The following is a 24130-nucleotide window of genomic DNA, read 5'->3' on the forward strand; positions in this document are numbered from 1 at the left end:
TTTACATATAAAAAGCCTAATAATTATAGGGAGGAGGAAGATGGGTGTTCCCCCTTATCAGAGGAAATGATAAGGGACTACCAGGCCCTGTGAAAGAACAGGGTCCATTTTGATATAATTGGCAGTGGAATTATTTATGACATTAATTGCCACATTATCGACTGGCTGTCAGGTCCCGTGTCAGTCTGTCCATATTTCTTAGCAGAAAGAGCCAGCTCAGCCCAGTGTCCACTGACAAGCTAATTACAACAGCACAACCTTGAATGACAAATGTTACTCATCGAGGACCAGCCAGGCCCGGAAATAAGGGCCACTTCTCCCCCCTCAAGCCTCTCTGGATCAAATGAGACAGCAGCGTGCTGCCAAATGCAGTCAGGTGCAGGAGAGACAGGGTTTGCATGTCGGCAAGAGAGAGAGAGGGGGAGAGAGAGATGGAGGATAGGAACGAGAAAGTGAAGAAGATGTTGCTTAAGCAAGGAGGGCTGCTCCTCTGTACGGTGGACAGTTGTCATTCATAAAGACGTCTTTTTTTTTTCCTTCCATCTTCTTTAACTTGAGTAATGCCAATCAATCATCAGGCTGTGGGCTGATCGCTGCTGATAGGGTGATTTGTCTCTCAGTGCAGGTCCCACTGCTTTTCAGGATGTGGAATTAAACTTCCATCAAACTGCAAGCACTGAAACACCGAGTTCCTTTAAATCACGGTTAACGTCTCATTTGCTTAGATTTGCCTTTGATTCGTTATAACTAGAATGTAGATTATCTCTAGTAATCTAGTAATTTCACGTTTTTTTTTTTAAGACATTTGAGAAAATGTAATGTTTTGTTGCTTGCATGTTGTTATATGTTATGTAAAACAAAAAACAAAACTTGCCTTGCGTGATACAAAAAAAAAGTTACAAATTTGAACACGTCATTAATACACTGGAAATCTGAAACTATTTTCCACAAGTTTCAATAAAGTCAACGTAGCATGAACTATTCCTAGAACTTACGATATGTTTTTCTACAGCAGTGAACATTTTAAAATCTAGTGCACCATAATGTAGAGCTTCATCAGAAAATCAGCCAGTGAACCGAAATGCATAGTTTTATTCTTGACCATCGCTCATTGGTTATCAGCTTATAACAAATCAAAAATCCAACCTCTCTTATGACCAGTGAAAGCCCCACACCAATCAGGTTGTGCTGTTACCAAGAGATCAGATAGCTATTTTCATTTTGGTCTTAGAGCATTGAAATTATTTTGAGGATTTATCTTTGGTGTTGAGCTCCAAGTCTTTGAGGGTGGAAGGCAGGATTCTGGTTGGGCCCCTCCAAAATGTCAACTTTACTTCCAGTCTGTAGAAACACCACATCTGTCAACATTAAGCCAGCAGATCCTCAATGTGGGTTTAAAATTCTGTCATCCATGTACTTTTGTAATAAGATTACTAGTATACAATGATAAAGACAGCTTTAAAAGCAAACTCTAGTCATTTTGTATGTTTCTTTTTTTTAAATAAAAGCATAATCTTGTACACCTACATAGCTGCGTAATGTTGACTGCTGACTCACACACAGTGGGATGATGCCATGGGTTCAAATTGAAATAGATATTGCCCAATCATAAATAGACTCCTCTTTTTAATTAGGCTTTGTTTGTACGGATACTGCCGTCCCACAATCTGGAAGATTTGACTGTATCTGTACATTTCCAACAAAGCAGAGTTAAGATAAAAAAAATCATAGTGCACCCAGACAGTATTCTCGGTGTTTCACTTTTCCCATATTTTATATTACAGTCTTATGACAAATTGTATTAATCTTTTTCTGGAAAATTCTACACATATTATGATAAAGTGGAAAAATGCTGCAAATTTCTTAAAAATAGAAAACCTAGAAATAACTGTACTACAAACAATTTCCTGCTAAGACAATTTAGTTTTGAATTTATCCTCAAAGAGAAACAAGTACCTTGTCATTTACAGTTCATAAGAATACATTTGAATTTGCTCAAATTGAATGCATAAGGTCAGAGCTTTACAAAAATGATGACCAGAGGTGGGTTGTAAGATTTTCTTGGAGCACCCCAGCTGTTATCTGTAGGTCTAAATGAGTAACATTTAACTAAGCTCCACTTTAAATTTTACAACAGGATTATGAGGTTTGTGAAACGTTAATGAACGTTAACATTTGGCACAAACGGGGAACTACTACTGTATGCTACACATGCAGCTAGTTGAGGCTTGTGCAAACAAAGTGAAAATAATGAGCTTAAAAGTTAGACCATCTATGCAAGTGCACACATTCAGATATATCCACACACTGAGTTGAGCCTCCAGGGTTACTGTATCAGAATGTCAGTGATCTGCAGTGATGAAGTGGTGTGCCATTTGTTCATCCGCAAAGTTCCCAAGACGCAGCAGCGGCAATAGAGCCGAGGGTCACGGGGGTCATTGCCTACAGGTATATCTGTGGCTCATACCTTAATTAATCTACTGTCTGTGATGCCGAGCATCCCAGTCATCCCTTCACATGCACAGAGGCGCACGTCAAGCATATGTCAACCCTTTCTGGCACTCCCCACCCACCCTGTAATGCAGTTTGTGTTGGTGTGGCAGCTCAGGATGCGTCCCTGACAAGGATGGGAAGTGACACACACCAAACTCGGTGTGTCCCCCAGCCAGCTCCGGTGGCTCGGAGCCTGTCAATTCCAGCTCCGTCAGTGGCACAGGCTCAATGGCAGTGCCTGTGACACATGTCACAAAGTTTTAAATGTCTGCTCTTTTCAGCAGGATGGCTGGGTGCATGCCGCAGCCAGGGGAAGGATGACATTTTGTGTTTTGTGGAGGGGTGGGGGGGACTTGTTGTGGCTCCCCTCTTCCTGCCTCCTCCGGCTGTCAGCCCCAGTTTCCTCTGAGCATATCAAAACACAGACAAATAAACCTTGTCATTCTGAAGTGCCAGCACTAGTGACCACGCTCCTGAGCAGCATGTCATCTGGAATATGGTCACACAATCCTGTAGGAAGTTGTGAAGTGTATAAACACACGCAGGAAGACACTCTCTCTCTCGTCCTCACACGCATAAACACGTCTCTGGAACTGGAACAAATGTTTAAGCTAATAAAAAACAGGGAACTATACAAAGAGAGACATTGTGAACAAACATTGCATTAGGCTATCTCTGACCTTTTCTTTATCTGCTTGTAGATGAGTGACATGCTGTACTGAACATAAACATGGCCGCTTTTGAGCCCCACAGATATTAAACCTCTCAATGTTCTCACAAAAATGTAGTCAGGATAAGAAATAACATTTCAGCTGGATTAACAAGAAATAACTTTTGATCCATTTATAGGCTTTATGTAAAACTAATAATATTTCATCGTTAGGTATCAATGTATTGAACCGGTCCAGGAGTCGACATAAATATAGCAACACAACTTCAACACATTTGAGTTCAGCCCTTTTAATCACACGACAATGATATATATATTTTTTCTTAGATCAGTTGTTAGAAATTAAATGCTTGTTCAAAATCTTCATCTGGAAGGTTCCCTTGAAGCCATCATACCAGAAACACAGTGTGCGAGATTAACAGTAATAATAAAAACACAATAATATTCACATAAACAGAAACTCCAGTGTATGTCTTCACAGCTTGTTAATATCTGAAAGTGTGCCTCAGTACAAATAAAGAAAACACCACAGCAAGTACAAACAAAGGCTAAGACATAGTAGGAAAAAAAACTCAACAGGATTAAGAACAATAATGCTAGATGAATTATAAGAATCCGGTAGTAAAGTATTATTTCAGTCCGACATTTCTATTGTTTTTAGGAAAAATATACCAAAGATAAATTTTACACTCCATTTGATGAGTTTTACCTGTTGTGGTCCAACTCAGTTATGTTGTAAGTTGATGACATTTCACTGCTGGGTTGTTTTAACTTGTTAGGTTAGAAAAAAAGATCGGAACGAGTCTCATCAGTCTTAACAGGCCGCCATTTTGAACTGTACAACAATTTGATCGGACTTCAATAAACTTCTACCAGAAATGGACAGATGGACTAATTATGTTGTGTGATAAGAAAATAGTCAGTGGTTTGTGTTAATGGTTTTAGTTCGCTCTAGAGAATAATTTCACTTCACAGAATTTTTCACTTAGATAACATTAACTAGTTAGCTATTGTTAGCTAAGTTTAGTTATAAGTTCACTTTGTATCTCTCTTTTCGGTAACATCAATGTTTGCCACATTTCTTTTAAGCTGTTTTAGGGTTTATAAACCATGTGTGCTGAACTGTGCACATTGCACAAGTCAGTAGCTAGACATGCACTCGTGTTTATGGTGATAAAGTGCTTGCACCAACCTTAAACATGAAATGCTGGTGACATTTTATGAACATTTTGCATAGGCGTGTTTTTACAGATATTTAATCCGTAACTTTTTACTGTTTGCTACAGAGTTGAATTTGGAGATCAGTTGTTAAATAACTTGACTAGGGTGCCTAAATCTTTAAGAATGTCAATTTATGGAAAGCATGAATGATTTTATTGGGGATCCTCACCAAGGTAGTTGTTTTAGTAAAAATTGTTAAAAAGGAATACAAAAAATCTTCCAATTTAACAGTGAATCCAGCAAAAATTTCAACAGATTTAGTGGAGAACCGAGCAGGTGCCAAAAGGAGAACCGTTAATGGCAAGAAAAAGAGTAAAGCTTCATGTTTTGAAGGGCATGCAGGTAATTAGGGCTCCAGATGGGCCAAACATATCAAATGGTGTAGGAGGATGTAATCCCACAATGCTCGGTAACATGTAAACAGCAATAAGAATAGAAACTTATTTACAGCTCCCACAAACACAATTTCACTGTCTAGAACAATGTCAAAATCTGGAATGCTGCTGTGCATGTTACTGAAGACACCGATTCTCAGCTATTGCTGCTTTCACCTGTTTCTCCAACCTCTTATCTTAATGACTTAAATAGCAGTTTAAGTCCAGCGAGCACAGGAGAGAAAAGAAAAAAAAAACAAAAAAAAAACAAAACAGAGAAATCAAGAATGAAGAAGATGAGTCCATGTCGGGGCCCAGGTGTGTGACCGCCACCCCCTTCACCCTTGATTAGTAGCTGTTGTGGACAAGTGATCCATCATGGGTGTCAAAGAAAAGGAAGCAATTGCCTGGATATGTTTGTTGCTCGCTGTGTGTAAGACAATAAGGCAGGGAGACGGTCCTTGTGTCTATGTATGTGTGTGTGCATGTGTGTATGTGTGTGTGTGTGTGTGTGTGTGTGTGTGTGAGTTGTGTTGCAGCTGATGCTTAGAGGCAATCATGTCAGTGGGAGTGTCATCTCTGACTCTGAGCTGCAAGCAGGAAAACAGAAGTAGGCTCAGCTCAGGAGAGGAGGCTAAAACAATGGCTCTAAAATTTAATATGAACACAAAAGTATTCATCATGCATAAGTATAACAGCATGTTTGGATAAAAATTATCTTTTGTTTTCCAGCAGTAGATTAGGTGATTGGAAAAAAAAAAAAAAAAAAATCCCCAGTGGTTTTAATAAATAAAGAAAAAAAACACGACTCCTCTGAGAGCATCCTGTGGACATCAGAGCTCATCGTTTCGGATGAATCTGTTGCCTTCTGAGTGGTTGCCGTAGTAGATGTAGCGACACTTGGCGAATACCCCTAAAAAGAGAATAAAACAAAGTTTAGGTGTAAATCACGGTTAGATTATCTTTTTATGCCAGCAATTCATGGACTGGAGAAGCAGAGAAATGGACTCGTGACCTGAACTGCAAAATTTTGAGCTTGAACAGCCTGTCTGGTGAGCGGCCGGTCAGAAACTCAAAACTGCTCTCCAATCAGCGAGAGCCACGAATGTAGCACTGCTGTTCATGATGGCAATAACACTCTTCAGTGTGGATGTGGTGTGGCAAGTCATTTAAAAGGACACTTGTCATTTTGAGCTGCAAAAAGTGAGAGAGAAAGCCTTTTAGCAGATAACAGAAAGGCTGAATGACTGTAGCAGAGCAGCACTGTTTTATTCTTTTAAGCTCTTCATGAGCTGACAGTCCAAAAAATGTTAGCACCATTTATGAAACCTCAGAGTGGAGGTAAAAAGCCACATTTTCCAGGAAAAAGGCTGCGTTGATTCCAAGTAAGTAACAGAAGACAGTTGCAAACAAGTTAGCTCTGTAATCATCTTTTCTTTGTTTTAAAATATTAGTAAAACTGATTTAGCAGACTGTTCTCCGTGATATAAAGTTGCCTCTGCTATTAATATGAATCATTCATCACTACTTGTGACAGAAAGGCAGAAAAAATGCTGTTTATACAGCTAATTATACAGTTCTGCTCGATTTCCATAAAGCACAGCAAAGTTGTACAGTTGTCATAACAGGAAAGCAAGTAAAAAAATAAAACAACAACAACAAAAAAACTAAGTTAAAGAAAGTCTTTCTCTCAAAACAAACGAAAAACGGTCGTTTGACACCTGGAGACAATTACACTGAAACGCTGTAGATCTACTTTCAAACTGTCTGAAATGACAAACATTTCTCCTTCTTGTATAGAGAAAATTTCTTTACCTAAACCAAACACATAAGAGCTCAGACACAACGCTGCTTTGGTATAAGTGAAATCAACTTCGATCCACATGGAATCCAATCAGTTGCTGTAGCTGCTATCTTAGCTGGGTAAGGTACATTTATTTTACAAAATATATATTTAATACAGTATTCAAGTATTAGTTATTTTTTGTAATACATGCTATAAAAAGGAAAACCCAAAGTTTTTACAAAGGTAAACTATTCTTTCAATTTTTTTTATCACACACATATATATATATATATATATCTCAAATATTAGTAATTTCAAAGTGTTTTCATTGTGTAATTATGTTCAATATTGAAAGAAGAATAATACGTTTATGTATTAGCTCCAAAAGATGAGGTCAAGTAGCTAAACCTGTAATCATTTACACCTAAAAAGGTTAAATAGAAATACAAACTTAAGCTCTTGTATATGCGTCTACGTCGTTGGCCCCTATCTACATACCTATAATGTTATAGAACTGAAGGTTGTCTGTGGTGGTTTTCTGTAGTACAGAGAGGTGGTGCTGTTCAGGCAGATGGCTGGCCCAAACGCTCTGCGGTCAGTTTGCTGTGGTGCTAACGTCACAAACACTAACATCCCGTCTTGATTAGTGCAGAGGGCTGTACCTCAGTGTCATCTCTTTCCAAATGAGGCAAGGACAAGTGGCATTAGTGCTGTCAATGATCCTCTGACAGCAGGACAGATACGGCTTTCACCAGCTTTTCTAAATAGACATGAAGCGCATTAAAGGAGGAGGGGAAAGGAGGCAGGCCAGAGACAAGGCAGGAGTGGAGAGACATATGGGGGAGGCAGTGTCACAGAGGGATGAGGGACGCTCCAAGTGGTAAGTCCAATCAGATAATCCAAAAAGACATTGTCAAGAGAGGGAAGAGAATGGCAACTAAGTGACAAAAAGCAGGAATGGGGACAGAGATACTGGTGCCATATTAGTGCCAAGCATATTCTGATGCCACCCTCAATTCTAACCAAACTTGACACATCGCTCTCTTTCCCCGCTCTCTCTGACTCTTCAAAGTAGGCTCCACCAAGACACACACACACACGCAACACACAAGTGCACATATGTGGTGCACAGAGATGCACAGGAACCCACACAGCGCACCAGTCCCTTGCAGCAGTGGTGGGTGTTCTGTCAGGCGGAGGAGCAGTACGGCAGCAGCAGAAGCCCACAGGCCCGGGGACAAGCTCAGTCAATCTAAATCTGGACTTTGTAGTGGAGCAGTGCTCATTTCCCCTCATAGCCCAGCTACTTGAGGTGATCCAAACACTGAAGTGTGAGAAGCTGTCACCTCCGATAAAATCCAAGACCAGCTCCATGCCTGCCTGCTCCCCCGGTGTATGAGAGATGTATACATGTGTGTGTGTGTGTGTTTGGGTGCGCATGAGTGTGTATATGCTTTTTTTTTTTTGACAGTGTGGAGGTTGGAAGTGTAGGGGAAGTGGGGGGATGAATTCCAGCTGCCGTGATTTGCCTTGGGACAAAGGTGCCACGGTTGTATACTGGGCTTGACACCACAGGACTCAGGGTATCTCACAGCACTCAGATCAAATGGTTGCCAGGGTCTTTCACATATTCACAGTGTACCCAGCGAAAAACTCACTCTCTCCAGGAGTAGGGCCCTTAAAGAGATTACCCACTGAGGCACCAGAACCAAGTCTCCTATAAGACATTACCTACAGGGGATATATTTGTAGGTTTGCAACCAAAGCCTTTCAGAGATAACCTTCACAGATGAAGGAACTAAAGTAAAGGCCCCACAAGCCTTCACACTCTGCTGAACTCAACTTCAGCCCATGGGTACTGAGAATGATTGGAGAGGCCACACTTTGTAGCTCTCCGGCACCAATTGGAAAGGTCTGGACGATGAGTGACCTGTAGCTCTCTCCAGCAGCGCTAATGTACGCCTGTGAGTAATAAAGAGGACGAGGAGTAAATTAGAAGAAATGGAAGAACAAAGATCAGGGTCTGCTGTCTGCTTCCCAGTGGGTGAAGAAGTGCACAAATGTGACAGTTCTCCATTTCTGCACTACATTAAGTGCCGCATTGTGTGCATAAACAGCACACTCCAGCTTGCTTTCTTCCCCCTCACAGCGAGAGCTTGCACTTATTACAAGAGAAACCAGGAGAAAGATTGGCCTGCTGGAAACGAGGAAGGGAGTAACTAAGCCAAACTCACGCTTACATAATGCCTTCGGAGGCTATGCTCACGCCTCTGGGGTTCTGCCTGATGAACTCGTACTTAATGACAAATATTACTATGCCAAACTCAGTACTCCACAGTATCCTCTGTGTATCTTAAGCCACGGCTGGGAGCGCTTATATCACTAACACTGTCATGTTCCCATACATATTTACATCTTCAGCACACAAACTCTGCGCTCCATGAGAACAGTGGGAACCCCCATTGACGTGACAGATTAACAAAGTTATGAGTAGGCTATTGCCTCCATAATGGCCTGGTGGAGCAACAGTCACAGCTTTGCGCTACACGTCTTGTTGTATTTAAAACAAGATATTTTTTTTCCTGAGTCAAACTAGCGCCACTAAAAATGTAAAAACCTTCAGAACATTTTATCCCCTGCAGATGCAGCTTTAAGGATGAATTTTATGACATTATCAAAGGAATTGTTAAATTCTTTGACCTTGTTTTCTGATTTATTTGCAAAATAATGCTGTAAAAATACAGTAATATTTAATTTTACAGGAAAATATTGTTTTAAATATTTCCAACTAATATTTTAGATTATATATACTTATCACCATTTTGAGAGCTAAAATGTGAAGTACTAACCACGATTCCAACCTTACATGTCACCAGCAAAACAAAAATTGAATTAAAAATTCTGACAATATGATTCCAGACTATTTCTCTGCAAGATTACCTTTGCTCCTTGCTGGGTGTCGTGCATTGAACCATGCATTGAAATAGATGCTCATCTGAACTTGACTTTATATTGTCCGTTATAAATGTGAAAGATTTACCTGTTTTCTACCATATTCAAATGAAATGTGTAGTGTTTCTTTTATTTGTAAGATACAAATAGATAATGCCAATAGTTCAAAGGGTGTGACAATGTACAAATAAATAAAGTGGCTATCCTATCCTATTCAAAATGGTGCGTTAAATAGAATTTATTCTATTTTTCAGTTGGATTATAGGATTAAGCTTGTAGGTATTTTGTACCTGACTACAATAAAGCAAGCAATAGTGTGGATGTAGATGCTTTTATGACAAAAAAAAACAAAAAAAAAACTTTTCTCTTAACATTAGTGCAAGCATTCTGTTCTGTTCTGGTTGTGGTCATCTGAAGAAAATGAATCACATTTTAAAGGCAAATTCGCTAAAAACAAGGAGCTATTATGAACAAATTATAATATTGTTAAAAATTCATCTTTTTAGGCAACCCAATTCACTTAGTAAAGCACGTTGCACATAGAATAATGTCTTCAAGTTTATTTTTGATATTTGTTGTTTTCCACTTCCACTTAAACAAATTTAAGGCTGGACCATTAAAAGCATTTTTAATACAACAGTGTCATAAAAAGTATGTTTATTACCTGTATAGGTACTTTTAATCTGACAAACAAACCTTATTGAAACATATATTGTATTGCATAAAATATAACTGTACATCAAGTCAAACAAACACAAGGTTGGTTTCTCAAACACGCTGAAGTTAATCTTGTACTGCACACTTTTCTGAAGTTTACCAGTCTTGGTCTGCAGTGTAAAGACTCTTGCAAAATAGGACAGATTACAGTATTTAGGTCACTCTGACCCTTGTGGGCATGGACATCATGAATTGGCCTTTAGAGTTCTGCTACCTGACCTGAAAGTGACAAGTATCAACAAAGTCCAAGCTGCTCCTTCCATCTGAGTTTTCTGTAGCAATGATAAAATTATACTGCCCAGGAGGCACTTCCGAACTACATCGGGCCAGTAATTTAGCAGTCACTACATCACACAATACTGCAAAAATATCACTGGGGTCTTGGGTACAAATTCAAACATTGCAGGACTACTACTGATTCTGTCCGTTGACCTTTAAATGTAGAATAGGAGCCAAGTTTAGGTTTAAGGTAAGATTTGTGCCAAAATAAAATATATTTAGACCCTCTATTAGATGTGCATAACCGCTGAAAATGCAAGGGGTTTTTTTTTTATTTTTGGATTTGATTGTACACTGAAAACACATAAGATGAAAAAGTATGACCTCCATGAATCTGCATGCATGAATCTGTCTGAATTCCTTCCCATATTTTCTAAAAGCCTGCTCCAGAGTTTTGCATTTAATCAGCACACACTCACAAGAGGGGAGTTAGAGAGAGATGGGAGATGGAGTGGGTTTAATGACTGCTCCCTGCATAAAATCAGCTCGACTCTTTTTCAAGGGCCATCAATATGTCACAGAAAGACATGTCCAAACGGATGTAGCTTTTAACATCAAGGTTATCTATTCTCAGAATGAATTTGCTCTGCACACTCCTATTTTCTTGTCTTGTCCCTTCTCCAAATCTGTCCTCCCATTTTTTTTTTTTTTTTTTTGACTGCACCCACTTCTCTTTTTCTCCCTTGCAGTATCCTTTCTGTTCTTTGGAGTCTTCAACTCATTATTTTTATTTTCTCATTGCTTCCAAGTGTTTGCTTTTCTTTCTGACCTCCCTTCTTTCGACCCACACTCATTACTTGGACCACAGTCATTTGCAGACAACCAATTTCCTTAAAGACAACTTTCACCAGGATCAATCGTTAGTTTAGGATGGCTCATAATATTAATCAGTCTACAAAATTTAAACTATATAAACAGTCATATAAGCTTCAGAGCACCTTTGAAATGTGGGTAAACATTATCATATATTATTGGCATAAAGTTTTTATCTTATCTTGCTATATATGTTGGCATATCTAAAAATGCTATTCAGGAACATTGCAATTCAAACAAATACAACACTTTCAATAAAACATGAGATCATGTCACATACATGAAGTATGCTTTTTATGATATTGCTTTGCCAAATATATTGTCTGTGCAGTGGAAGGAAGGCCTAAAGTTATCATAGTGGTGGAAGCATAGTGTGTTTTATATTTTTCTCTATAATTGTCACCATCTTGGGCTGGAGATTTATTACTCCAATTATTTAGTTATTGATGCAGTATTTGCTTAGCACTTGCATAATTGCAGCAGTGGTATTGTGGAAATAGGGCTTCACAACAGATTGGAGGAACTGAAGAACAATTAATGGATGTTACTGGTGTATAGAAACATGATACTGGACAGAACCTCACATATCTTTGTACGACATTTAAAAACAATGTAAATGTGCAGTTGTGTCAGTACTATTAGCAAATATTTCATGTCATCATGTTCAACATAAAGGCAGATCAAAATTTTAATTACTTGATATGACAGTGATTTTGTGTATCAGGAAGATGAAGCCAGAGTCAAATGAAAGGAATGGAGTAAAGTGAATAGCTGCAAGTAATACACACCGATTACAATGGGAGGTCAACATTGTTACATTTTAAATGCTAAGCTTATAGTAGACACTTTTTTGAAACTCAAATACATCAGCTGTAAGTAACTTTCAGGATTACGGTGACATGAGATAGGTGCTGCAAATGAGCTCGTGCTAAAAGCACCATAATACAGGCAATGGACTGCTCTAATCAGTTTGTCTGTTATTGTGAGTCTGTCCCATTAATTAAGCTCAATAATGTTTATTTGGCCTAAACAGTTAAAAATACTATTTAAGCCATTGAACATAAATAGCTGCCATTATGACCCAAGCCCAGGGCTTATACCTCCACTGTTCAAGATCCTGATCATTTATTGCGTCCATTCAATGACATCGCCTGCATGTTTTCGACGTTAGTGTACTGATTAAACTTTTAAATGGCCACCATATAACCCTGGGACATCAAGGAGATTAATTTACATCAATGTTCATCGGTAATTCATTAGCCATTAATACTCAACATTCACAAAGGCTATCAGAGAAATGTGTCTAATTTTTCACTGAGTGAGAGGCAAGGGAAAATGTAGAGAGAAGAGGCAATGAAAGGAAACATTATCCAGGTTATAACATTAGTACCTCTCAAACATGTCAGGAATAAATTGTAAAACACCCTGCAGCTTAAACCAATACTTAGACATACAGAACATGGCACTTTTTCTTATATTGGCATTCAGCTTTAGAAATAATGAGAGTTTGAAACTAACTTGTTGTTTAACAATATTTTTATGTACCGTAGGTTAAAGTTACATTTTTTTTTATATTGGAAGGTAAAATATTAAAAATAGACTAAAGTGTTTTACACAAATATTTAGGAAGTGGGCAAAATGGTCACAAAGTAACACAAAAATGCCAATAGAGGGAGGATAAATGGTGTGAGAGTTTGCATACATGAGATGAGAAGTTGAAAGATTTGTTGTTGCCAAAGGCTGATAGCCTGTCTGAGAAAGGCTGAGGAGTCGTAACTCAACCAGCCCTAATCAATAGAAAGCAGATTTTTGCTCGATGAAGCTTTTTGAAGAGCAACATTAACAAATTGTTTCTTTTTCTGCATCCTCAACACAGAGTAGCACATAAAAGTGGAAGGAAAAGAATACACGCTAAAATATTTAACAAATAAAAATCTGAAAAGTGTGGCATACATCTGCTTCCCTAAGGCAATACATTACAAGACCACTTTTTGTTGCAATTTCAGCTGCAAGTCTTTTGGAGTGGTCCAGCCAGTTTTGCAATTCTATAGATTACAATTTTGACCAATTCTTTATCTTGTATTTAGCTTAATCTCTTCAACTTTGACCAGGTTTTCTAAGGAAGAAGCTTTCCAAAACATGATTCCACCAACATGTTTCACTGTGGGGACTGGTGTAGTTTCAGAAACCTTTCAATTCAAGTCCTGCTTTACTAAGTAATGCATTCATTCAACTTAAACTTAAGACATGCTTAGCATGTTACCACTCACAATGTTTTCACTCCATTAGGACAGAAGGGGAATTGAATTTGGACCAAAAGCAAGTTTGCTTCAGTACTACGTTGCCATTGTGGGCATTCTAATTAAAAATATGTGAAATTAATTTTAGTGACATTTTTGACACACAGCCTGGAAGAACATTTCTTACAGTAGCTCTGAAGGCTGGAGATAAGATGGTGGATGTATGTCAGTTTACAAAGTCAAACATATCTATGGAGCATGCACTACTAACAAGCCAGAACACAAACGTCTTGCATGATTCAAGAAAAAAAGCAAAGAACTTTAAGCACAACATTGACAAGCAAGTTATTTACTGCTAGAGTTCATCTACCCTTAAGGGCGCAAGAAGCCACTAATGATGCAAGTAATCATAGGCGCTCATTTTCTCAGTTAATATGTGGCTCACAAATCACCACCCATGCACACTGCATGACCTGACACTGATCGATTGAGTTCTTCATTACACCCAGGATTTCTAATTAAAAGAAAAGCACAGATAAGTGGTTCAAACCTCTGACCAAAATAGACGAAAAAAGTAAAAATTCCAATTAGAGATTTGACTGTGTTCCTTAATGGCGCTGTTAATAAGAGCGGCTGGTGAGTCACTCAATGAAGGTTTAATCACTGGGACAGGATTCAATAACAAAAGAGCGCAATATTAATCACCAGAGAGTGATAACTTCACTGTTCATCTCTTTGACATTGGAGGAAGGGATGAATTAATGATGCTCTCCATCTGAACACATTAAATAATAATTATCAGGCAAAACAGCATGAAAGGGACTGCATAATGAACCCCATTGTCAGGTCAATTACAACCACATAAAACTGTTCAAAGGGAAGTAGCTTGTTACCAGATAGCCACAGCAGAAAGGACAGCTGTGGCTTTATTAGCGGAAGGTGCAGTGTTTAAAATGTTTTGAGGGGTTGACATACACTCGCAGGGCATCAAAGCTCTGTCGAGCTACTCACGCCGGCTGTAAAAACCAAGAGGTGCTCAGTGAGGCATTCAGAAAGGAACACATTGTAAATTGGCTAGCAAAAGATAAATGACATGACAATGACAGTGTTTTGCCGGCTCTGAAGCAATGTCAGTCGCTAAGTGTCATGTTAACTAAACTCAACCACACAGACAATGATGGACTTCACGCATCAGCAGACAGAATGGCACCTCGCTGCTTGTCAGCAGCAATTTCCATCAAATCAAAGATGGCCGAAAACTTTACCCACAAGAGTTGGCACCGCTGGAGTTTTACGCATGCATATGAACATGGACTGAGGATACAGTTACATGTTGTACTCTTCATTCACTGGTAATGCTAACAAATTGACAATTGCTTATTGAAGCTTTCACCTTTCCCTGAGCGACAGACACATCAGGCTGTCCTCTACCCTCTCATCTGATGTAGACATCAATTAATGCATGGCTGCTACCGCCCTGAGATACTCATTTAAACAAACAGCCTCGTGACCTGCACTGTGACATATCAATACCCATCTGACATCTTGTTCCACAATCTACAACTTCGGAGCCCGGCTAGCTGCACCTGTCTCACCAGAGTGCCCAGGGTCGGCTATGCTCCTTCACACTTCCTTTGCCTGCAGACATCAAACACTTATTACTCTCCGTCTTGGCTCTGCTAACTGACTGTCCAGTCTGGCCCACATGGAGACGCCATTATTAGAGTCATTTCAGTGCCCATCCTGACGCCTGTTAGGCAGCTCCCTACCTTGGGCTCCTGCTTCCTGCCTATCCAACTGAGTGCCTGCCCAGCCGTACAGTGATTGGACATGACATGGTGACAGAAAACAGGGGAGAAGGGCAATAGAAATAAAAGAACAGAGATGGTGGAGTGAGGCAGACACACACAGGGACGGAGTAAGGTGGCCATGTTAGCCAAGGCCCTTGTGGCGAAGGGTGTGCCCATCAACACGAATGAGCGTTAGCCAAGAGCCGCATGTCACAATGATGGAAGGCCCGGATCACTCACGTCAGGGCTTCATCTGACTGGAAGATATCAATCTCCAGGCCTAATCCAAAGGGACATGGTAAAATATCCTTTAACATTGCTCGTCCACCCCGGCTTTGTGTGTTCGCTGGCTTCTGTCTCTTTTCACAGCTGTTTGAAACCTTCATTGTTGGACCTCAATCGAATACACTCATTTTCACATCCCATTTCCTCTGTCTCCAGCGCTGACAGTCAAATTATGATGGGCAAAGTGGTAGGTCGACACATAGCATTTAGCACAGTTTGTCACTAAATGCTGCAAGAAAAAAAAAAGAGTTAAAGAAGCAGAGATCGGAACATACTGTAGAGAAAAATACACTGTTAAAAGTCGACATAAATTAAGCTAGTGTGATTTTAGTTAATCATCAGGCTTTTATAAAAAGAAATTATTAAAAAATATATACTTGGAAATGATTTTATATTGCTGGAAAGCTTTGCTCATAAATATCTGGTGGAGGAGTAAACCAGTTTAAGTGAAACAGGACATCAATCTACCTGTAATAAACATTTTAAATTAAGAGTAAGAGCACAATTGTCTCAAATGTCAAACTGTGCATACAAGGTTTTTAATTACATGAATTTAGACAAAGAATATGCAGCTCATAGATGATCTCTATGAGTTGCATGCAGAAGGGGTCACCAGTTTGCATTTCTTTTACTTGAGAGCCATGACAAAAAAAACTGAAAATGAGTAAAGCAAACAACTATCTAAAGCAGTCAACACCAAAGAAATGTTTATGTACTTTGCATTAAACAGAAGTAAACTACTTTTACAACTTTAATCCAGAATGAAAATGCACAATGCAGGCCACTTCCTAATTTTCTTCTGTTGAATGTTAAAAAGGGGGGAAAACATCAAACCATTTTTGAGATTGTATGCCATCAAATAGAAGTCAGATTTGTTATAGTCTCATATTAACTTGGCTCAACTTAGCTAATTACTTGTTGCAAGGTAAAACATTTCAGAACGTATTCATTCATTCATATGCATTGTTTTGGGCTTTGGTTAAATCTGAAAATTGCCTGATGCATATGAAGATATTATTTTGAGTTTAAAATCATCTTTCATCGGGTAAATGGCTTTAAAAGTTGCAAGACTGAATATCTAAATGAAGCATCAGCTAACGCTGAAGTGATGAAAAATGGATTCTTGGTGACACCACGTGCAGTTGAAAAATATGCCTTTGTTAAATTACAAGCTGTCACTTCCTGCTAGAATTTAAAATGATGAGCTCACAGTTGCCAGCCAGATGTGAGGCTGAGGTGATGATGGCTTTGTGTTGTGTGGAATATTTCGAGCCCCTCTGGCCTCTCCGTGTCCCATTCAGATGAATGGGTCCACTGTAACTCTATTTCTTTTAATTAATATGACACATCCCCTGTTCATATGCAGAGAGTAAAGGCTGGGATGGAGAGCTGAAGGTATAAAGGAATGATTAACTGTGGATCCGTCCCTCCTTGTGAGAAATGAGTCCGGCTTCTTTGCTCTCCCCCAGTCTCGCTCCCTCCTCCTCTTCATTTCCGTTTTTCTCTCACTCTCCCTTGTCTGTGTCCTTCTTTGGCTCACTTCATTTCTTTCAGCATCCTCCTGTCTCTTTCTCTTCTCCCTGATCTCCGTCTTCCTCTCTTTTTCCTCTCCTCACCTTTCCTCTCCCTCCCCTGACACTCTCGGACTGTCCTCAGCCCCTTGCACATCTCCTGACAGGTAGAATAATAACGCTCGTACATCACTGCCCCGAAAAGTCCAATAACCTAAATCTTCACTTGCCACACACCCCGGGACTCAATTACTTTATTGACATGTAATCTTCATAAGGGGAGAAATATTGAGCATGTAAGGTCAGCCGGTTATGAAGACATATTATCATATTATCTGCATGAGGGTTATAAGGGCTAGGACCTGACAAAGCTAATTATAATGGTACATGTTTCAGAGCTCAGAGCGTATTATCTGCTTGGCTGCTTGGTTGAGTCACAGCTGAGGTATAGAGGAGAAGGGGATGAGATTTCAAACCTAATAGGGGTGGGATGTCATCTCAGGGCATGGGAATTAATGAAGCCAAATATTATCGACCTCACATCAAAGCGCTAATGCCCTTGATTTGTTCATTGTATTTGTCAAGATTACCTTGCCACGCCCTGACAGGTAACAACAAATCACCTTGTCAGTAGAGCGAAGAATCGCCTTCAACAACAGCAAATTAACACAATAAAATGCAGCAGTTTTACGTCCAGAGCCTTGCAAAACAATTCACACCCTTTTTAAACATGGATTAAACGTATCCATGTTTTGTCAACAACAAACTTCAATGTAGAACATATTTGAGAAGGACGTAATACAAGATTTTTAACATTTCTGTCTTTTTTTTTTCTGGCAATATAGCTCAACCTCGGATTAGATGAGTAGTGTCTAAAGAGCAATACTCAAGAGTTGGCACAACTGCTCAAATACTTTTAAAACTGGGCTTTGACAGGGTCATTCTACAGGACTACATTTACTAATAAGTAGACTCCATCAACTCAGTCAGTGCAACTGGAATTAGCTGCATCAGTGTTAAGAGGCCAAAATGCAAATGCTTGCCCCACTTTAAGAATTTCATTTACTTGCAAAAACCATATATCCCATCCCTTCTATTGCATATTTCTCTACTGTCTTGTGTAAAATTTAAGGCAGTAAACATTGCAAAGCTTTAGGACCTATCAATACTTTTGCAAAGTATGAAGTGTAAAATTACAGAAGACCTCTAACAACAGAAGCCTGTGGCTCTGTCATCACCTTGAATCCAAGGTTACCTAAATATTATTTCATTTCTTAACAATAATCTGGAATATGGTTCAAAATATATTTTTTTTCTCATTGGAACAATATAAATATTAAGAATATAAAAAAAAAGTGATCTGACATTTCCAACAACAAAAAAGTGCAGTTTGCTAGCCAGGAAACCCTGCAACTTAACGTCTTTGCAAAATTTAGATTTCCCAAAGCTAACCACATCTAGAAAATATCATGCCATCTGCCCTATTTCTGTTATCCATCTGTCCAAGTCAGAGTTGTTGCTGTAGAAGTTGCCAAAAATGGTGTGGAGTCATTTGCAGATGCTGCCAAAGGTCATGTGTTAACACTTGCTAATGATGTCAAGTTAGGAGACATATTTCAGCTTTCTCATGAGGTTCTGTTGGCATTTGACACTCGAGACAAAAAAGATCTTCTATTTTACTTTACTAAAACAACTATTCATTAGCGGGAGGTGGGAGAGGGAGGTTGAATAAAGCCTTCCTTAAGAAATCTTTTTTTTTTTTTTTTGCATTGCAATAGCTTAAGCAAAGATAGGGTATTGTTGATAGGCATCACAAAAACATCAAAAACTGGAATCCACTGCCTTTGAAAAACATATAATAATAATCTTGGTTAAATTCCTATGTAAAGGTAAGAAAATATCCTGGCTGCTCAGTCATCTTGCACTGGAGCTACATGCCAGGAACTATTTTCATATCAAACCATGATGGTGAAGTAACTTGTCCACTTGTATTATCATGACGGAGAAACCTGCTCTGTCTGTTTAAAGAGGCTTAATAAGGAAATCAAAGTGACAGATTAAAAGGTTGTTTTGGACTTGGTAGCATTTCAGTGACCTCACTCTTTTCATTTTTAGCTTAATGCCTCTACACAAGAAATAAAAAAAAAGGTCCATTACCTCCTGAAACCATAGTCCTTCTTTCTAAAGATTTAATAATGCACTTAATTTAAATAACCAAATAAACAAATGAATAAGAAAAGCCTGAAAATCTGCAGGAAAAAGCTTCCATTATTTGCGTTGGTACTCAAACATATGGGGGGTAATGGGCTTCTGTTTCGAAGCAGAAAATCCAAATAGGATTTCCGACAGTTTAATGCAGTGAATAAACTGAATGGTGCTTAATGTGAGAAATGTTGATACTCTGACAATAGTTTGTGTAGACATTATTGCTCAGTGTCTCCCAATTGTATATTGACGCAGAGGCCGTTGACAATAAATCACTGGATCCACCAGAGTGTATCCAGAGAGTAAGAAAAAAACAAAAAACAGTTCAGACAACGGTCCAATGGAGCCCGCCGTAATTGACAGATGAGTTCACTTTTCACTGCTAAAGCTTGGAGCATTGAGGGTACCTGCGAATGAGTGTGTTGGAGTGTGCATTGTTTCAGGGGCCACAATTGTCTAATAAAACAAGTGATTAAATCATGGGAAAATATTTGTTATGCACTTCTGACGAAAATTATATTCATCCCGACAGGCTAGTCAAATATATAAATTTTTCACTTTCAGTGTTGACTTACAGTACAGTCAAATAAAAAAAAAACCTTTTCCAATTTATCTTATTCTGGTATTTTGGTAAAAATGCAGCCTAATGAACGTTCACATTGCAGGCTATTTGTGCGTCGGGAACACTTTATATGAAGGGAAGTGCATCAGACTAACATGACACTGTCATAAACATGACATAACACCTGTAATGAATATGAACGAGTCTTTATGAATGTCTATGACTGTTGTCATGAAGTGTCATTCGATAAATAATGACACCTTTAATGCAAAGTTGCTCTAAAAGTTGCCTTGAAAGTCCATTAAATATGCCAACGTTGGATTAAAGGGTCATTATTTACAAAACAATATTTCAGATGTAGATATTTCACAAAAGTTGTGAAAAACATATTGGATGTGATAATCGATCTAGTGCAATTCTGAAACATTTACAACTTTACTGATATGTTAGAAAGGTTCTGTCCAACATTTGTTCTCATATTGCTGTATGAATTTACACTGGACTACTTCTGATGCATCGCTACAAATTACCATCCTGGACAGAAAGGGTTGGTAATATGGCACAGCTGCTCAGAAAAGTAGCATGATAAACAAGCCAATAACTGAACTGAAATTTAATTTGTTTGAACCATTAAACAGACCAGCATTAAGACATGTGCTCATCTTGAATGATTACAGTGTGAGATCTGTTATCCTGCATTAGCGTCTACAGTCTACTGAGAATATAATTCACGAGGAACAGACAGATTAAGATAAATGAAGTAGAAACCCACACGATTTAACAAATTGGTATCATATTCTTCTTAATAGAAATTAGAAATGGTTTAACTCTGTAGAAAAACACCTGGGAAGCTCATTTCTTAGCTAACTGATCTGATCATTTCCTATTCAGAATCCCAAGGGATTTAGCATCTGCCAGCTTATTAAGTGGCTTTCCAGAAGAAGATTCATCCCAAAACTGTCTGGCAGCTTAGACGAGACCTTAAACATCATAATGGAGTCTCAGGTTAGTAACCACAAAGGCTACAAAAACAAAACAGAAGTTTTGACTTTGTCATTTCTACCAAATTGAGCCCTGGACAACATATAAGTATGACGTAAAACGTGCACAACAAATAGATGTTCTGCAATCCTGTTCATGCTGAAGCTCACAGAAAAACAGAAAAAAAAAATAATAATGTTGCTATATAAGAGTCAGAGCTGAGTTTAGCAGACCTATCCTCACTGGATGATTCATGTTCTGCTGCTTCCTTGAGAATGACCAGAGCAGCTAGGATGTGGACCGGTGTCAAGAGCACCAGCTGTATGATTTTCCAAGAGGGCTGGGTGTGCTTGGCAGGAGCTCATGTCCTTGTCTAGCTGCCTTAGACATCATGCAAAGCAGCCAACAAACTTACATCTGTGTGCCTAAGGAAGTTCTAACAGTTGAGTCCAACTGGCTTTGTATCATCGTAAATAAGAAAAGTTTGACTGTAATGGTCACGGACTGTAAAGATTTAAGAGGCTAAATATTTTCCTGCTGCTGAGAAAATGACTCAAACGTCGTAATAATTTTACGCCGAAGACGGATGGAGCGGTTCTAAAGTAGATCCAAGTTAAGTGGAAGCGATGTTCGTTTATCAACAACACAAGAGTGGTTTACAAAACCTTCTGGACCAGATTTATTTGCTCCCGACAATTATTTCTGAAAACCGAAACCGATGGCTGAAATCTTCTGCTCATCAAAATAAAACTCTTTAATAGCTTTATTAGAGGTACATTTAAGTGATGTGAACTTGAACAGAACGATATTTATGAAACAGAATATCACAGAGAGAAGTGTTTTCGCCTTTACACAGTGGCAAAGGAACTCACAAATATTTAGGGGTGGCTAAGAAGTTGACAGCGCTATCTTTTCACTTTAAGTTTTTGCTGTATACACCTAACATCAGTTTAAGAACCCAGCACTCGGGAGGCTCTTTCAGCGACATCAAAAGGCGAGGTAAAAAACAATAGTGTCACCGACATTTCCCCAAAGCCAGCACAAACAGAATTATTCACACACTGCTAGAGAAGTGCCATCCGATAACAGCGAGATAATGACACTTGGTGGAAGGCTGCTTTCTCAAAGCAGTTTAGAACTTGCTCGTCAGACGCTGGCAGTGAAGCCTGTCATGGACGCTGAGGAGGTTATCTTGGCATTTTAATCTAGCTTGACTGTGAAGGAGAAAATGCAGAAAGGTGATTTCCAGGGCTAGCAATAACAAGGACAGACACGCCTTAAAAAGAAAAGAAAAAAAAAAGAAAAAAGAAAAAACAGAGCTCTGGATGCGAGTGGAGCAGTGTTCTCATTTAAAGCGACGATGAGGGATTGCAGGCCCAGTTTACCCTGTCCCCTCTACCCTCATCTATCTCCATAGACTGACTTAAATGGATATTCTTGTTGCTGTTCCAATCCACTCCAGAGACAAATAATGCCGCATCATTTCAGTCAGATAAGGGAAATAGAGGCTGCATAATACAAGGGGAGTATTTACAATACTGATGTTGCTGTTGTGATATGAAACAGATGAAATCAGAGAAAGTTAAATGTGGCTGTGAAAGAGTTTTATTAAAGCTTTTGTTGTTGTTTTTTTATTGTAATTTCATGTTAGATGAAAGAAGAGAAGCTCTAGCACTGTAAGAATAAAACTTCTTTTAAGGATCAGATTCTTCTACAATACATTAAACAAAAAACAAAAAAAACAAAAAAAAATAAATAAAAACGGTTTTCAAATGACTGGCACATCAATTCAGGGCACATACATCCATAAAGGATACTGATTAATCCTATTAGTTCATGAGTATTGAAATGGAACAAACAACAAATAGACAGGAGAAATTTTATCTGAACTTTCACCTTGTTTTAGAAAAAAATCATTGAATCAGTTAAGATGCACTACCTGCAAATAAGGTCAATTTAAACACCAAGAAAAAAAAGTATAAACTAAATTCATTAAAGGTTTAATAAAATAATTTCAGCACATTCTAGATAGAAGTTGTGTCTCATCGCTGCTAGAGCTGAAAATCTGGCAGTCAGATCCGTCCAGTATAATTTTCAACAGCAATATTTTATCTTCCGTCATCTGCCATCAATATTGAGTGCTCACATCACCTTTTGCTTGCTTTATTACCAGGGTTTGTGGACAGTGGCTTTGCAAATGGCATTTAAAAGAATCTGGAGGATACGTTTACTCTTTGCTTTTTCCATATAACTCATTTTAGTAACACAGGGGCCTGTGCCCTTGTATAACTAATGAGCAGTGTTTAACCGTGATGTTTATCAGGGGACAGATCCTGCTGGAATAATCATTATGGGCCTGAGCAAAACATCTCTCAGAGCTTGGACATTGAGTCTAAAGGGACACGTCAAAGGTGTTCTGTGTTTTCTCAAAAGTCCCAGTGAGGACATTTTCATACTCACAGAACACGTCGGGGCAGTCCAAACGACAACGGGAAGAATTTCAGGGAAACCATGGGAGTTTTTATGGAACGATATCAAACAGAGCTAAAGTATCAGTCATGAACAATGTGGGAAATAATGACGTACAATGACTAACTAGAGTCAAGAAACAGATGTCTGTTAGGTAATGATTCAATTAATTTACACAAAAAATGTATTTACACATATAAAAACCCAGCAAAACCTCACAACATGCACATTATCCTTTAGTTATAAGCAAGGCACTTAGTTCAGTTTAATATATAAAAAAAGAGAAACACATGAAGTAAATGCTTCGACGCAACACCATTTTTCAGAGTCGTCAAGCTCACTTTTTAGTTTCACTTATCGCATTAAAGAATAACATTGAGTCATCTGTCTCACCAACAACCTTTTTCTTCATAATGACAACTAAGTTTCAACATGAGCAGTTTAGTCATCCATTAGTCATGTATCCCATCCAGATGTCTGGAGCAAAAGAGAAGGGGAGGAGGAGATAGCAGCAGGTGTAGATTTCTATGAGCCCAGCTGAGCTCTAAAAGGCAGTGCTTAACACCCACAGCTCCATCATCTGGCCTCTCCCCTGTCTCCACGAGCCTCTCGACAGCCCATTCCTCATCATTTACCCCTTTTTGGCAAAGCCCAGAGCCCTTCTAATGGGGTGCTCTGAATGCTTCCAGATGTTTGTTTATTTGTTGTGCAGCAACTGTAAAGCAGTTTGCTCTTTGCTTGGATCTGTTCCCGTCGCTCCATTATTTTTTTTTTTGTTTTCT

At 38.8% G+C, this 24130-nt stretch overlaps 1 protein-coding gene across 1 annotated transcript in view; it reads right to left on the reverse strand.

The window, feature by feature from the left end:
* Nucleotides 1-3436: 3436 nt before the first annotated feature.
* lrmda (leucine rich melanocyte differentiation associated) overlaps nt 3437-24130 on the reverse strand; it is a 243575-nt gene continuing 222881 nt past the window's right edge. Inside the window, exon 7 of the mRNA XM_007545263.2 lies at nt 3437-5671. Coding sequence (XP_007545325.1) covers nt 5592-5671 — 80 coding nt within the window. The 3' untranslated portion in view covers nt 3437-5591. The remainder of the gene's footprint in view (nt 5672-24130) is intronic.

The sequence above is a fragment of the Poecilia formosa genome, unplaced genomic scaffold (genome assembly GCF_000485575.1).
Source record: "Poecilia formosa unplaced genomic scaffold, Poecilia_formosa-5.1.2 Scaffold12, whole genome shotgun sequence".
In the NCBI taxonomy this organism is placed as follows: Eukaryota; Metazoa; Chordata; class Actinopteri; order Cyprinodontiformes; family Poeciliidae; genus Poecilia; species Poecilia formosa.